The sequence below is a fragment of the Mercenaria mercenaria genome, chromosome 4 (assembly GCF_021730395.1).
Source record: "Mercenaria mercenaria strain notata chromosome 4, MADL_Memer_1, whole genome shotgun sequence".
NCBI classification, from domain to species: domain Eukaryota; kingdom Metazoa; phylum Mollusca; class Bivalvia; order Venerida; family Veneridae; genus Mercenaria; species Mercenaria mercenaria.
In genome coordinates this window covers 6,964,173-6,979,904 of record NC_069364.1, presented here as the reverse complement: position 1 = coordinate 6,979,904, position 15,732 = coordinate 6,964,173, and the positions used below count along the sequence as shown (strand labels likewise).

At 34.7% G+C, this 15,732-nt stretch overlaps 1 protein-coding gene across 2 annotated transcripts; it reads left to right on the top strand.

Moving 5' to 3' along the window:
* Positions 1–127: 127 nt before the first annotated feature.
* LOC123550929 (uracil phosphoribosyltransferase homolog) lies at positions 128–15,472 on the top strand. 2 transcript variants are annotated; one of them, XM_053540296.1, is made up of 8 exons: positions 128–348; positions 2,795–2,837; positions 3,248–3,317; positions 3,815–3,877; positions 6,159–6,320; positions 8,006–8,104; positions 8,574–8,691; positions 13,952–15,472. In XM_053540296.1, the coding sequence occupies exons 1-7, from the start codon at positions 221–223 to the stop codon at positions 8,678–8,680; spliced, it is 672 nt and encodes a 223-aa protein (XP_053396271.1). In that variant the 5' UTR covers positions 128–220; the 3' UTR covers positions 8,681–8,691; positions 13,952–15,472. The 2 variants fall into 2 exon arrangements, with proteins under 2 accessions (XP_053396271.1, XP_045195369.1); XM_045339434.2 differs by having other exon boundaries at positions 129–348; positions 8,574–15,472.
* The last annotated feature ends 260 nt before the right edge of the window (positions 15,473–15,732 follow it).

Below are 15,732 nucleotides of genomic sequence, written 5' to 3'. Positions count from 1 at the left end.
TATATATCATAAAAAGCAGCCACATAGGTATTGTTCCAGTTTAAGCAATGATAATGTTTCTGAAAACAGTTGTTTTAGTTTCTTAAATGTCAAAAACAATCATGTAGCAAGGACTCGAAATATTTTGGCGCACGAACACTACATCCGGGTGTTGTAAGGCACACACATTGTGAAATTTAGCGAAATTTAGACAGATACATTTAGTAAAGCAGCAAACGTTATGGAGCCCGATTTAATCCAGGATTCATTGAAAAAGGAAAACTTTGAAGATTCTGATTTTGGACCAAATTTTAAAAGATTAGAAGTTAATGACAACGTCAGAGAACTTCAGACAGTTCTCAGAGATAAGTGAGTTTTTCTTCAGACCACTTGTTATGCAGTCTTGATACAGGGCCAATTTGTTTCACTCAACCAGGGGCACACCGGGTCAAGAAAAAAAATCTCTCCAGTTTATTGATAAACGAACGCCACGTGAGCTGCAAATACAAAAAAAAATAAATTTCCAATTTAACTATTATGATTTTCTCTTGTGGCCTGTTCCAAATAGGCAGTGGCTACGATTACGGTACCGTAATCCTAGCCTCCGGTTCTAGGATTACGGAAGTTCCGTATTCCTAGACAACCCTATGAGGATAGGCTAGGATTAGGGAAGTATTTTAAGAGGCATAAAGTATATGTTAGGATACGCATAAATAATGTTGTAAACTAACTTATTTCACTTAATGTTTCATGCTTGCCTTATTATTTTGTGTTTTCTATCCGCCGTTTTGGGTAAGTATAATCTTAATGGCGGCGCGGAAATATATTAGAAATATGAGTGTCAAAGTTAGATTTAAAAAAAAAATTCTATACTTTGAATTTTATGATTTATAACCATATAATATGTTATTAAAGACCATTTGTGGTGACTTGATGAAAAAAATGCAGGTATATACGAAACATAGATAATTCCATATTTCTGCCCACCGCCATTAAGATTATGCTAACCCAAAACGCCCGATCGATAGCACGAAATATTGAGTGAAATTAAGTGAAATGAGTAAGTTTACAATGTCATTTATGCATGTCCTAACATAAATTTGATGCCTCTTAAATACTTCCGTAATCCTAGCCTATTCTCATAGGGTTGTCTAGGAATACGGAACTTCCATAATCCTAGAACCGGAGGCTAGGATTACGGTACCGTAATCGTAGCCACTGCCTTCCAAATAAGTTAGCAAATAGTTCTTGCAGTATGTTTCTACATCTACTGGTACTAACCCAAATTTCCAAATGTTTACCCGATTTTATATCGCGAAAATATATGATTTGCCGCTTTGCCTATCTCGCAAGACCAGCGTACACCGGATAGACCCAGGCAGTGCCGGGAAGCCAAACGAACGCCCAGCCGGTTGCACGTGGCGAAATGGCGTACGCCGCAAAAGTGAAACAAATTGGCCCACAGTAACAGTTAATCTGTCAGACCAACAGATAAGCTGAGTATTTGCATAAATATCCAGTTAAATTTTCAAAATACGCAATAGAATTTTCTATTGATGTATATCAAAACTCGCCAGCATGCTTCACATTCGCGCTAAAATCTGCATATATATAGATCCTCTAATTCACGCATAAAAAGTCATTTGCACGCAACTTTTAAAATTCAGTGTTTTTTTCTGGGTCGTTTTGGGGCCAAAGTTCCCATGCAATGAGAAATAAGATGTTTTTTCCAGCATTACTTCTAAAATTTCCAATTGAAAGTTGGAAAAAATGCCTGAAGATTTTCACAACATGACATAGAAATTGGCATCCGAAACCCATTGTAGTTGATATTACAGTATGGTATAAATTTTTTAATTACTTCCCCTTAATAGTGTCTTTGAAAGGCATGATAATGTAAACTCTGCTGATCATAAACATGCCGTCTACAATACTAAGTATGATTATACTAAGAATTTCAAAATCAATAAAAATGATGCTAAAAGTACGCCAAAAATTGATGTTTTATTTGTCAGACTGACCTTGAAACTACAGGATCATCTGCCACTCAAATTACCACACCTACAATGGCTACGTCTAGTTAAAGTGAAACCGAAATTAAAAATATAGAAAAACTAACAGTAACAACATCAGTTGGGGAATCTGATCAATGAAATACAAAACGCTGTCATGTCTGTCAGCGATTTTTTTCCTTCTTTATAAAGTACCCCTAAAAGGACCTTTTCCCAATTGAAAAATGCAGTCTTTTTTCCCAATTACCATCCAAAAATTCCCAAAATGACCAAATTAAGTTTGCATTTTGATGATTGCAGAAGGAAAACTTAGTTACATGACATTCATCATGATTTAACCATTTAAATAGTTGGAATTAAAGGAAGAAGTATTCTAAATGATGTTATTAATTAACTATAAAAATTCCCAATCTGAGTAAAAACCCCGCTATTTTTCCCAACTTATCTGGTACCGGACCTTTTCCCAAAAGGGCAAAAAAATCACTGTCTGTATATGTATTGAAAGCTCACAGATACATGTTTGCTTGTACAATGTAGAATTTTCTTTTTGTTTTCAGTGAATAAATATTGATAACTTATACCATAAAACTTGCTTAAAAAGTATTGTTAATTCATTAATCCTGAAATAAAAAAAAATATCCCAATTTGGGTCTCTTACGACAAAAAATTCACTCTTTATTGGAGTTTAAGCTAGCTACATTCGGATATTTGTTGTAAAACAAATTTGAACACTTGAAGTTCAACACTTATGTTTTACTGGAAGTTAATATGATGAAGTAAAGGAATTAATATGTCTTTTTCAGGACAACTAACAGAAGTGACTTTGTCTTCTATGCTGACAGACTGGTAAGTTTCTATTTCATAACTTGAACAGAATTGAATTAGTAGATAACTCATTAACTGCTTATTTTCACAGCTGTCTACATTCAAAGATAATCATATTTAATTTGATTCATAATATCCAGTTTTGACTGTTTGCTTTGAAAGATGAAACATTAATGAGCAAAACTTTTAACAGAATTTACACTGCTTCTATTGTGGACCTGTTTTACAGACAGCTGATAAAGAACAACATTTTTTTTTTAATCAGTAACTATATCATTTTTTCACCAAATTGCTTTTGTTAGACTTTATCTGATTGCTTTTATGAATGAGGTAGGTCTGTCATACAATGTATGACATACATGTAACATGTATGTCTGGCATTGTAAAACTTTCTGGGAAATTAACTTTGTATGATGCTTCCTTAATTACAGATTCGACTGATTGTAGAAGAAGGGTTGAACCAGCTACCATACAGAGAATGTGAAATTACTACACCAACAGGTCAGCACGATGCAATCTATACACTCTTGTCCATAATTTAGCTCTGACACAGTCACACTCAAAAATGGTAGTTCTGCAATACTAGAAAGATGTTCATTTACAGTGAAGTAGATGAGCTGCATAATAACATTTGACTAGGCTATTACTAGAAGTTTGTATGCAATGTAGAGGGTGAGAAATGATTACCCCTTTGCTTACAGTCACTGTGTAGATTTCAAGGCGAACAAGTTTCCAGTAAAATGTTCTTTATTAACAGAAGTTAAGACATCCTCACTCTCTCCTCTCAGCTCCATTACACTCCACTCCTCTCACACACTTGCTCACGCACTCACTCACATGCTTGCTTACCCACTCGCTCACTCTCTAAGACAACAAATGTTGCCGAGAATGTACGTTATAATTTTGTAATTATTTAATTATATTATATACAAACATCAACACAATGGAACATTGCTTCTGGAGTTTTTAGTAATAAAATCTGTAAAATTTCATTTCAGGTAACAGGTACGATGGACTGGTGTATGAGAAGGGCAACTGTTGTGTAAGCATTATGAGAAGTGGTAAGAAAACTTACTTTTTGTATGGGTTAAATAAGCAGGTGTATCTTTAGTTGATATTCATGAGCATTTTCAGTAAAATGTATCATCTTAAAAAAAACTCAGTTATTACGAGATAACTATCGTTAAGTAAGACACACTGGGTATAGTTTGTAGAATTATGGCCCACAGTATAGTTAAGCATAAAATAACTGATATTTTTGCCTTGTCAACAAATAGGTACGTAGGATTTACATAAGGCAATAGCCCCTTGTTTTCAGAAATTCCTAAAGTGAATGACAGCGTGTAAAATGCACTACTTTTATTACGATGATATCATCTAATAAAGAATACTACACAAAGCATGGAAACCATGGTTACAATTACATACACATGTATAAATTGTTTCTGAATTACCGCCAGTAAAACATTTCTCCATTTCCTATTTAAAGATCAAACTTTTATCGTCAGAATTCATTTTAAGAGAGTTCCATTGCAAAATATTTTACCATTAGTAATATTATATTGAGAACTTAAATTTTTTTGGGGGGAAAAAACAACAAAAGGAATGGTATGATAGAGGACTCCTTTTATTTTGAAGATGACTGTTCAATTTTTGGTGGTTTTTATGTACAGAATGATAAAAAAATTCTATACTTTTGGTAATTTTGGAACAGTTGACTAGGATTTCTATGCTTTATACAACATATTTTATTAAATTACATATCAAAGGAATAACAGCAGGTATTTGTACATGTCAACAACTTTCGAAATTGCCATTTTCTTGTGTAAATCTACGTATCTCTTTGGCAGATTTTGTAACCACATCACTAAAGCAGGTAACTGTATTGAATATTATGCTGAGTGCTTTTTATACGCCCGTTTGAAAAACGGGACGTATTATGGGAACGCCCCTGGCGGGCGGGCGGGCGGGCGGGTTGGCGGGCGGGCGGGCGGGCGGGCGGCGTCCACAGACCTTGTCCGGAGCATATCTTCTACATGCATGAAGGGATTTTGATGAAACTTGGCACAGTTGTTCACCATCATGAGACGGAGTGTCATGCGCAAGAACCAGGTCCCTAGGTCTAAGGTCAAGGTCACACTTAGAGGTCAAAGGTCAAATTCAAGAATGACTTTGTCCGGAGCATATCTTCTTCATGCATAGAGGGATTTTGATGAAAGTTGGCACAATTGTTCATCATCATGAGAAGGAGTGTCATGCGCAAGAACCAGGTCCCTAGGTCTAAGGTCAAGGTCACACTTAGAGGTCAAAGGATACAAGAATGAAAACTTTGTCCGGAGCATTTCTTCTTCATGCATAGAGGGATTTTGATATAACTTGGCACAAATGTTCACCACCATGAGGCGGAGTGTCATGCGCAAGAACCAGCTCTCTAGGTCTAAGGTCAAGGTCACACTTAGAGGTCAAAGGATATAAGAATGAAAACCTTGTCCGGAGCATGTCTTCTTCATGCATAGAGGGATTTTGATATAACTTGGCACAAATGTTCACCACCACGAGACGTAGTGTCGTGCGCAAGAACCAGGTCCCTAGGTCTAAGGTCAAGGTCACACTTAGAGGCCAAAGGTCAGATACAAGAATGACTTTGTCCGAAGCATTTCTTCTTCATGCATGGAGGGATTTTGATGTAACTTGACACAATTATACACCATCATGAGACGAAGTGTCATGCGCAGTTCCCTTCTTTCGAATTACTTCCCTTTGTTGTTACTATAAATAGCTTATATTGTAACTTTTTCATTACTAGTCATAGGGAAAAATCGAGACCACTTTTCTGTAGTACAATATGCATGCTACATCCAATTTTGAGGTGTATTTTGACCAGTCTCTACCTGGAAAAGATTTTTGTGAGGACTTACAATTTTTTTTTTAATTTTTTTTTTTTTTTTTTTTTTTTTTTTTTTTTTTTTTTAAGATTAACTTCCCTTAGTTGTTACTATAAATAACTTATATTGTAACTTTTTTATAATTGACCGTAGGGAAAAACCAAGACCACTTTTCTATGGTACAACATAGATGTTACTTTCCAATTTTAGGTGTATTTTAAGGTATCTCTACCTGGTAAGGAGTTTTTTTGTGGACTTAGAAAAACAAAACATTTAGTTATTACTAAACAACCACAAAGTTAAAATTCCATTTGCAAATACAGGTGCTAGAGTAAAGAAATTTGCTGTGACGGGCGTATATTGTGACATTCTTGCACTCTTGTTTATTCAAAATAAAGCATAAAAATACCTTTCTGGATACTTTTATAAAAGTTTGAATGTGTTTTTTTCTGTACAGGAGAAGCAATGGAACAGGGTTTAAGAGATTGTTGTCGGTCAATCAGAATAGGGAAGATACTGATACACAGTGACGAGGACACACACGATGCCAAAGTTGTCTACTCCAAGCTACCTCCAGATATAGCTAACAGAAAAGTTCTTCTCATGTATCCTATAATGAGTGAGTACTGTTTCTGTTTCAGTAGTTTGTCAAAATTAAATGGTAAAGTTGTTTCTTAGTCAGATTGTTATTGTCATTTGATATTTTTTCAGCTTTTTGTGTGGAGGAGGACCTCAGTTGTGTGACAGACATAGACAGGCATGTAATTAAATCATCTACCTGGGTGGAAATGACCAAAGTAAAAAAAAGATCTAGAGTGCAAATTAGTTATTTATATTACTGACAAATGAAGAAAGATTTTTGAGTCGGCTAAACGATGAAATCGTTTTGACGAGTCCTTGCTATCCAGCGATTCTCTAAGTCTAAATGGACCAAATAACACAGTGAAGGGATGTAGTTCCATTAGATTTCTCAAACTTCAAACAGTTCACTGCATGAATGAAGTTAAGTTGTGTGAATTCCCTTTGCTATGACCAATATACGATGTAATCTGTCATATTTATGACTTGTAATTGTGCAATACTCGAATGTAACTCATTAAGCATAAATGTGCATTTTATGAATTGCGCAGGCTTTCAAAGCTTGCGTAACATCCAGCGAAAGACAAAAAATAGTTCCACAGGGCTCCAGATAAGATGCGTATTAGCGTAAATTACGTATAGAAATAATGCAAATACGCATGTCTAATAATTTCTAAGCGTATAAAAACGTATATAAAATTACAGAAATGCACACAATGCTTTTTTAAAAACAAAATCTGAATCGTCTGGATGCGTTAGATAACATAGCCGATCCCGATCAGCCTTAATTCTCCCACATTGAACGTATACACGCATCGTATGATTTCTATAAACTTTGCGTGGGTTTCTACACACACACATGAATTTTGCAGTCAGTAAACGGATAAATTATCGGAAGAAGAAGCTCTTACTGGTGTGTTTAGTTACTACAGATATTAAAAATGATTTTAATTCTTATTTTTCGAGAAATAAACAAATCGGCGAAACATTAAATTGTATTTTCTTGTAGTTTTTGAAATCGAAAGTAGATCGTCTATGTTTGGCGAAAAGAAACAACTTTTTTATGAAATAAGAGGTAATTTAACCGTAAACTTCAATGTCAAATACTGCCAATTGCTGCTAAATGTCTTCGTATCATCACAATTTGTAAAATATATTGTTCAAACTGGAGAAAAGTGTAATCGTATCCGGATATAATATTTTGGGTAAATATCGAGCTGTGTTATGAAATTTTAAGAAAAAAACTAAAAACAAACTGAAACTGGTAGACTATACTGTCAGTACATCAATCATTAGCCGACTCAGGCCATTCAGGCCTTTGATTGGACCAGTAAAGCAAGATCTTTGTACTACACTTGTTACAATTTTGAATCCATAATCCAGGATTTCAGTCTCTATAGAGATTGTTTTATTGTTCCTCCACACACCTGTTGGGAAGTTGTCAGTTATTTATTAATCCTGATTGCCGTCCTGTATCACATTGTTTTGAAAAGTGCTAAACTGGAGAAAGCAATCAAATCTGACAGAAGCCTTCAGACGAAATTTACAAGATAATTGCTACTTTTAATACACATGGAATAGATATGTATTAATGGTAAGAACGCCTGGATGATAATTATTTTGTGAATCTATTTATTTTAATACATACATATAAAAAAAGAGCCATGCTTTTCACTAATGTGTCTACATTCACTGTGCCCACTCATCAGTTTGAACTGTTTACAGGTACTGGTAACACTGTGATCAAAGCTCTCAATGTTTTGAAGCAAAGCAAGGTCCAAGAAAAGAACATAATTCTACTGAATCTCTTCATTACTCCACAAGGTGAGATTTTGCGTTAGAAAACTACAAATATCGTAAGCTAGATTTAACAGTCATTTTCTTTGTTCTTTGTCTGTGTTCTCCATCCGTATTCTGTGTCAGTTCCTAAAAAGTGTCACAATAGGAGATATAGAATACCACTTTAGGTGTCATGATTTCTATCCGCTTTCTTGGCAGTTCTGTAGAGTCTTATATATCACAGTAAAAAATTATTAAATTATTTTTCCATGGTAAAAACTATAAAATGGATAACTTAGTCAAAACAAGAAATAAAAAGAGAATTTGTTTGTTTTATATATTAGATAAAAATATGTTTCACTAATGAACAGCATATCTTGCATTTCCACTTGTGGCTATGCATCTGGTGTTCACTAGTAAAAGATATTTAAGTCATACACAATAACAAACAATAGTACTCTATATTTTGTCTTATAATAATTAAATATAATAAATGTCTTGTATTTACTTTCAGCTGCAAAAGCAATCATTTCTAAGTTCCCGGATTTGACAATTTTGACATCAGAGGTTCACCCAGTGGCGCCAAACCACTTTGGACAGAAGTATTTTGGCACATCATAGCAGACTTAGTGGTAGACAAGAGATATTGATACATTAAGTCAGGAGTTGTTTTCTTGATTTTTTGTATAGCCACATATCACAAATAGTGTTATATAGGGTAGTAAATGATGCTGAACTTAATATTTCCCATATCTTCAGTTCATCACGGACAAAATGGAAAAATGAAATATACAGTCATGTATATGAGAATTTGTTTATCATAAAAAGCTACCCTTTAAACTAAATGTTACAAGATCATTTATATAGATAAAGCATTGCAATTTGTGATAATTAAATTTAATGGTTACTCCTTTTAGATTAGCACAGGTTCCTGCATATGTAAGCGTTGCATTATAAATCAAAGTTACACAGGTCTGAGTTTTGATTGAGGCAGATTTTCACTGTTAATACTAAAAGTATCATGTTTGAAATTTTATGTGTCTTCAATACTGCTAAGAATTGTGCCAGTGAAATAAAAACTTGATTGTCTCAAGTAAGCTGTTAAATTTTAAGCCTTATCTAAAGTTCTTATAAACTGAAGTTATCATATAACAGTGTGAACTAAGGTTGCACAAATATCGTATTAATTGTTGATCTCCTATACATATTTTTGATGATCTTTCTTTCTCCACAAATGCAGTATGATTGAAGACATTTAGCATATTGTTTTACTGCATTGTTTAAGAATTACTTCACTTTTACATGACAGTATGAACGTTAGATTTTATATCTGTATTATATAGTTTGAAAGTGTATGATTGTTTAGTACAATAGGAAGTTGTTTATGAAACAGCATCAGAGGGACTGGTAATTTTATTGTATGTAGCATTTTATGTGTATACTATTTCTGAGGTCAGTGGTATTGAGTGTGTTCCAAATAAAAGCATTATTTGAGATGAAAATATTCAACAGAACATAATGTACATTTAGTTTTTAGCTCATCTGATTTTTTGAAAAAAAATGATGAGTTATTGTCATCACTTGAGCGGTTGTCGGCGTCCGCGTCCGCGTCGGCGTCGGCGTCTGCGTCGGCGTTGCCTGGTTAAGTTTTATGTTTAGGTCAGCTTTTCTCCTAAACTATCAAAGCTATTGCTTTGAAACTTGGAATACTTGTTCACCATCATAAGCTGACCCTGTATAGCAAGAAACATAACTCCATCTTGCTTTTTGCAAGATTTATGGCCCCTTTTGTACTTAGAAAATATCAGATTTCTTGGTTAAGTTTTATGTTTAGGTCAACTTTTCTCCTAAACTATCAAAGCTATTGCTTTGAAACTTGGAATACTTGTTCACCATCATAAGCAGACCCTGTACATCAAGAAACATAACTCCATCTTGCTTTTTGCAAGATTTATTGCCCCTTTTGGACTTAGAAAATCAGTTTTCTTGGTTAAGTTTTATGTTTAGGTCAGCTTTTATCCTAAACTATCAAAGCTATTGCTTTAAAACTTGCAACACTTGTTCACCATCATAAGTTGACCCTGTATAGCAAGAAACATAACTCTGTCCTGCTTTTTGCAAGATTTATGGCCCCTTTTGGACTTAGAAAATATCAGATTTCTTGGTTAAGTTTTATGTTTAGGTCAACTTTTCTCTTAAACTATCAAAGCTATTGCTTTGAAACTTGCAACACTTGTTCACCATCATAAGCTGACCCTGTACAGCAAGCAACATAACTCCATCCTGCTTTTTGCAATAATTATTGCCCCTTTTGGGCTTAGAAAATCATTTTCTTGGTTGAGTATTATGTTTAAGTCAACTTTTCTCATAAACTATCAAAGCTATTGCTTTAAAACTTGCAACAGTTTTTCACCATCATAAGTGGACACTGTACATCAAGAAACATAACTCTATCCTGCTTTTTGCAAGAATGATGGCCCTTTTTAGACTTAGAAAATCATGGGTAGGACAATATTTCTATTACACAAAAAAAATCAGATGAGCGTCAGCACCCGCAAGGCGGTGCTCTTGTTTTTAGCTCACCTGTCACAAAGTGACAAGGTGAGCTTTTGTGATCGCGCGGTGTCCGTCGTCAGTGAGTGCGTGCATGCGTCCGTAAACTTTTGCTTGTGACCACTCTAGAGGTCACATTTTTCATGGGATCTTTATGAAAGTTGGTCAGAATGTTCATCTTGATGATATCTAGGTCAAGTTCGAAACTGGGTCACGTGCCTTCAAAAACTAGGTCAGTAGGTCAAATAATAGAAAAATCTTGTGACCTCTCAAGAGGTCATATATTTCACAAGATCTTCATGAAAATTGGTCAGTATGTTCACCTTGATGATATCTAGGTCAAGTTCGAAACTGGGTCACGTGCCATCAAAAACTAGGTCAGTAGGTCTAAAAATAGAAAACCCTTGTGACCTCTCTAGAGGCCATATATTTCACAAGATCTTCATGAAAATTGGTCAGAGCGTTCACCTTGATGATATCTAGGTCAGGTTCGAAACTGGGTCACGTGCCTTCAAAAACTAGGTCAATAGGTCAAATAATAGAAAAACCTTGTGACCTCTCTAAAGGCCATATTTTTCATGGGATCTGTATGAAAGTTAGTCTGAATGTTCATCTTGATGATATCTAGGTCAAGTTCGAAACTGGGTCACGTGCGATCAAAAACTAGGTCAGTAGGTCTTAAAATAGAAAAACCTTTTGACCTCTCTAAAGGCCATATATATCATGAGATCTTCATGAAAATTGGTCAGAACGTTCACCTTGATGATATCTAGGTCAAGTTCGAAACTGGGTCACGTGCCTTCAAAAACTAGGTCAGTAGGTCAAATAATAGAAAAACCTTGTGACCTCTGTAGAGGCCATATTTTTCATGGGATCTGTATGAAAGTTGGTCTGAATGTTCATCTTGATGATATCTATGTCAAGTTCGAAACTGGGTCACGTGCCATCAAAAACTAGGTCAGTAGGTCAAATAATAGAAAAACCTTGTGACCTCTCTAGAGGCCATATTTTTCATGGGATCTGTATGAAAATTGGTCTGAATGTTCGTCTTGATGATATCTAGGTCAAGTTCGAAACAGGGTCATGTGCGGTCAAAAACTAGGTCAGTAGGTCTAAAAATAGAAAAACATTGTGACCTCTCTAGAGGCCATACTTATGAATGGATCTCCATAAAAATTGGTCAGAATGTTCACCTTGATGATATCTAGGTCAAGTTTGAAACTGGGTCATGTGCCTTAAAAAACTAGGTCAGTAGGTCAAATAATAAAAAAAACCTTGTGACCTCTCTAGAGGCCATACTTTTCATGGGATCTGTATGGAAGTTGGTCTGAATGTTCATCTTGATGATATCTAGGTCAGGTTTGAAACTGGGTCAACTGTGGTCAAAAACTAGGTCAGTAGGTCTAGAATTATTAAAATCTTTTGACCTCTCTAGAGGCCATATTTTCAATGGATTTTCATGAAAATTGATCTGAATGTTCACCTTGATGATATCTAGATCAGTTTTGAAACTGGGTCACGTGTGGTCAAAAATTAGGCCAGTAGGTATAAAAATAGAAAAACCTTGTGACCTCTCTAGAGGCCATATTTTTCATGAGATCTTCATGAGAATTAGTGAGAATGTTCACCTTGATGATATCTAGGTAAAGTTCAAAACAGGGTCACGTACCTTCGAAAACTAGGTCAATAGGTCAAATAATAGAAAAACCTTGTGACCTCTCTAGAGACCATATTTTTCAATGGATCTTCATGAAAATTGGTCAGAATTTTATCTTGATAATATCTAGGTCAAGTTCAAAACTGGGTCACATGAGCTCAAAAACTAGGTCACTATGTCAAATAATAGAAAAAACGACGTCATACTCAAAACTGGGTCATGTGGGAGGAGGTGAGCGATTCAGGACCATCATGGTCCTCTTGTTTACTGATTTTGAAATATGGTACTGTAGTTTCTATGTGTAAATTACTTATTGTAGGACTCTTAAATTCTGCTTATCTCATTGGTGGGTAACTGGTCACATGTAGGTCCATAGAAAGTGATATTCACTGCAAAGAGTGGTATTATGATAATATTAAAACAGACCAACATGCTATACTAAGTATTGATTAATTTCATTTGAAAATCACATTTGCAAATTATGGTGTGTTTGGGGATAAAAGAGATTTCTTAATTGGGTGATCCAATTTTTTGGTAGTTATATTTTGATTCATAGTACATTACAAGTGTTTTAATAGAATAGGGTTGGCTGTCTTTTGATATGTTGTTTTCTTGCATACAACAAGCATTAATTTTACTTTTTAGCTCATCTGATTTTTTGAAAAAAATGATGAGTTATTGTCATCACTTGAGCGGTTGTCGGCGTCGGCGTTGCCTGGTTAAGTTTTATGTTTAGGTCAGCTTTTCTCCTAAACTATCAAAGCTATTGCTTTGAAACTTGGAATACTTGTTCACCATCATAAGCTGACCCTGTATAGCAAGAAACATAACTCCATCTTGCTTTTTGCAAGATTTATGGCCCCTTTTGTACTTAGAAAATATCAGATTTCTTGGTTAAGTTTTATGTTTAGGTCAACTTTTCTCCTAAACTATCAAAGCTATTGCTTTGAAACTTGGAATACTTGTTCACCATCATAAGCAGACCCTGTACATCAAGAAACATAACTCCATCTTGCTTTTTGCAAGATTTATTGCCCCTTTTGGACTTAGAAAATCAGTTTTCTTGGTTAAGTTTTATGTTCAGGTAAGCTTTTATCCTAAACTATCAAAGCTATTGCTTTAAAACTTGCAACACTTGTTCACCATCATAAGTTGACCCTGTACAGCAGGAAACATAACTCCGTCCTGCTTTTTGCAAGATTTATGGCCCCTTTTGGACTTAGAAAATATCAGATTTCTTGGTTAAGTTTTATGTTTAGGTCAACTTTTTCTCTTAAACTATCGAAGCTTATTGCTTTGAAACTTGCAACACTTGTTCACCATCATAAGCTGACCCTGTACAGCAAGCAACATAACTCCATCCTGCTTTTTGCAATAATTATTGCCCCTTTTGAACTTAGAAAATAATTTTCTTGGTTGAGTGTTATGTTTAAGTCAACTTTTCTCATAAACTATCAAAGCTATTGCTTTAAAACTTGCAACAGTTTTTCACCATCATAAGTGGACACTGTAAATCAAGAAACAAAACTCTATCCTGCTTTTTGCAAGAATGATGGCCCTTTTTAGACTTAAAAAATCATGGGTAGGACAATATTTATATTACACAAAAAAATCAGATGAGCGTCAGCACCCGCAAGACGGTGCTCTTGTTGATTCTTACAGTAATGTCCTTTTTTTTTCAGAATAAAATGAGTCATAAGATATAAAAATAAACTTTCTGACTATTGGTGAATATCCAGTTCTGTGGACCTAACCAAAGTGTTATTCACCTCATCATCATACAATAAACTGTTTACTGGAATAAAGGTAAGATGATTGAAAGTTCAAATCCAATATAAGTCATGCGTTTTTCTTGATGATTGACTGAAGATAATGTGTCAGGTAATTTGGCCTTCACATCTCTCATCTATGTGGTAATGTTGTTAGTTTACTTGTGGAGAACCTGTTAAATACTGATCAGATTGGAGGGACACTGGTCAGGTTACACTACTGCCATATGTTACTAAAAGTTGTAAGAACAAGTGCTTTAAATCAATAAAACATACAAATTAAGGTAAGTTTACTATCACAACAACGTTCATCCCAAAAATATAATTTATTTTAATAAAAGTATTTACATTAATTAATTTGTAAGCATCAAATGTATATATTGTTGTTGTTTCTCTTGGATATACTGGTGGTGTGAACATGGCTGTTAAAACCTGAAATTGGCTGGTTATTTTATGAAGTGTTTACAATATTGCAGTCACAAAAGTCAAACTACCAAAAATTCATAGGATACTAATATCAATAATTATTTTCAAATATGACAACAATCAAACTCTGTGTTGGAGCACAAGACAACGTAAATACATAACATGTTACGTCTACCATTTCAGAAAAGACTAGGACCTAGTGCTTTAATTGGGATTTCGTACAGCCACACCAGCGTTATGGCCTGTTACTTGGTCAAAAATGTGTCCATCCGTAATGGTCATTGACTTAGTCGAAAACATGCATAAAAAGGTATAAAAGTTTGTGTGGCATGTATCTTAAGACGTATTTGACTTGGGGTCATAAAACATTAGAGGATTATTACATAGCATGAGAAGTTGTGCACCTGGTGTTCTGTTTGGGATTTCACTCAGCTAGACAGGGTTACGGTCCTTAACTTAGTTAAAAATATGCATTAAGGGCATAAGAATTTGTGTCCCATGTATCTCAAAAAGTTATGGACATAGTGTCATAAAACAATACAGGATCCTTACATGTCATGTGAAGTTCTGTTTGCAATTTCATGAAGGCAGACCAAAGTCATTGTTCTTGACATAAAATACAGAGAAGGTGCCTAAATGTTTGTGCTTAAAAAGTATTACACCTAGTCATTAAATCATGCGCAATGACAGGAAATCTGGGGCATTTGTATCCTGTGGATACGTATCTAATTTTTTCCTTGTTTTTACACTTCTGTATACTACATTTGTAGTAGTAAAAATTGTATTTGGTACATTTTTGATTAATTTTACTTTGAAATACCAGTATAATGACTTTGTTCTACAGTTTAATGTTTTAAACTTTTTGCCAGTGAATGTCTTTTTAAATTTTACATTGTTAATATTGCTTGTAACAAATTTCAAATGGGTTCAGAATGTGTTCATGTTTTCAGATCTATTGTATAAAGTAACAGTGCATGTCATGTACATAATAAAGCTTTATGATTCTAATGGCTTCATTCTGTTATGTTTTAGCCGGCACATTAAAACCTGTTAAGTAGAGCACTAGACTTCTAGACTTTGCAGTCAAGTCTATGGGTAGAGCGCTACACTTCTAACCTGTGCAGTCAAGTCTAAATGTAGAGCAATAGACTTCAAACCTGTGCAGTCAAGTCTAAAAGTAGAGCACTAGATCAGCAACATGTGCAGTCAAGTCTAAAAGTAGTGCACTAGATCAGCAACATGTGCAGTCAAGTCTAAAAGTAGTGCAC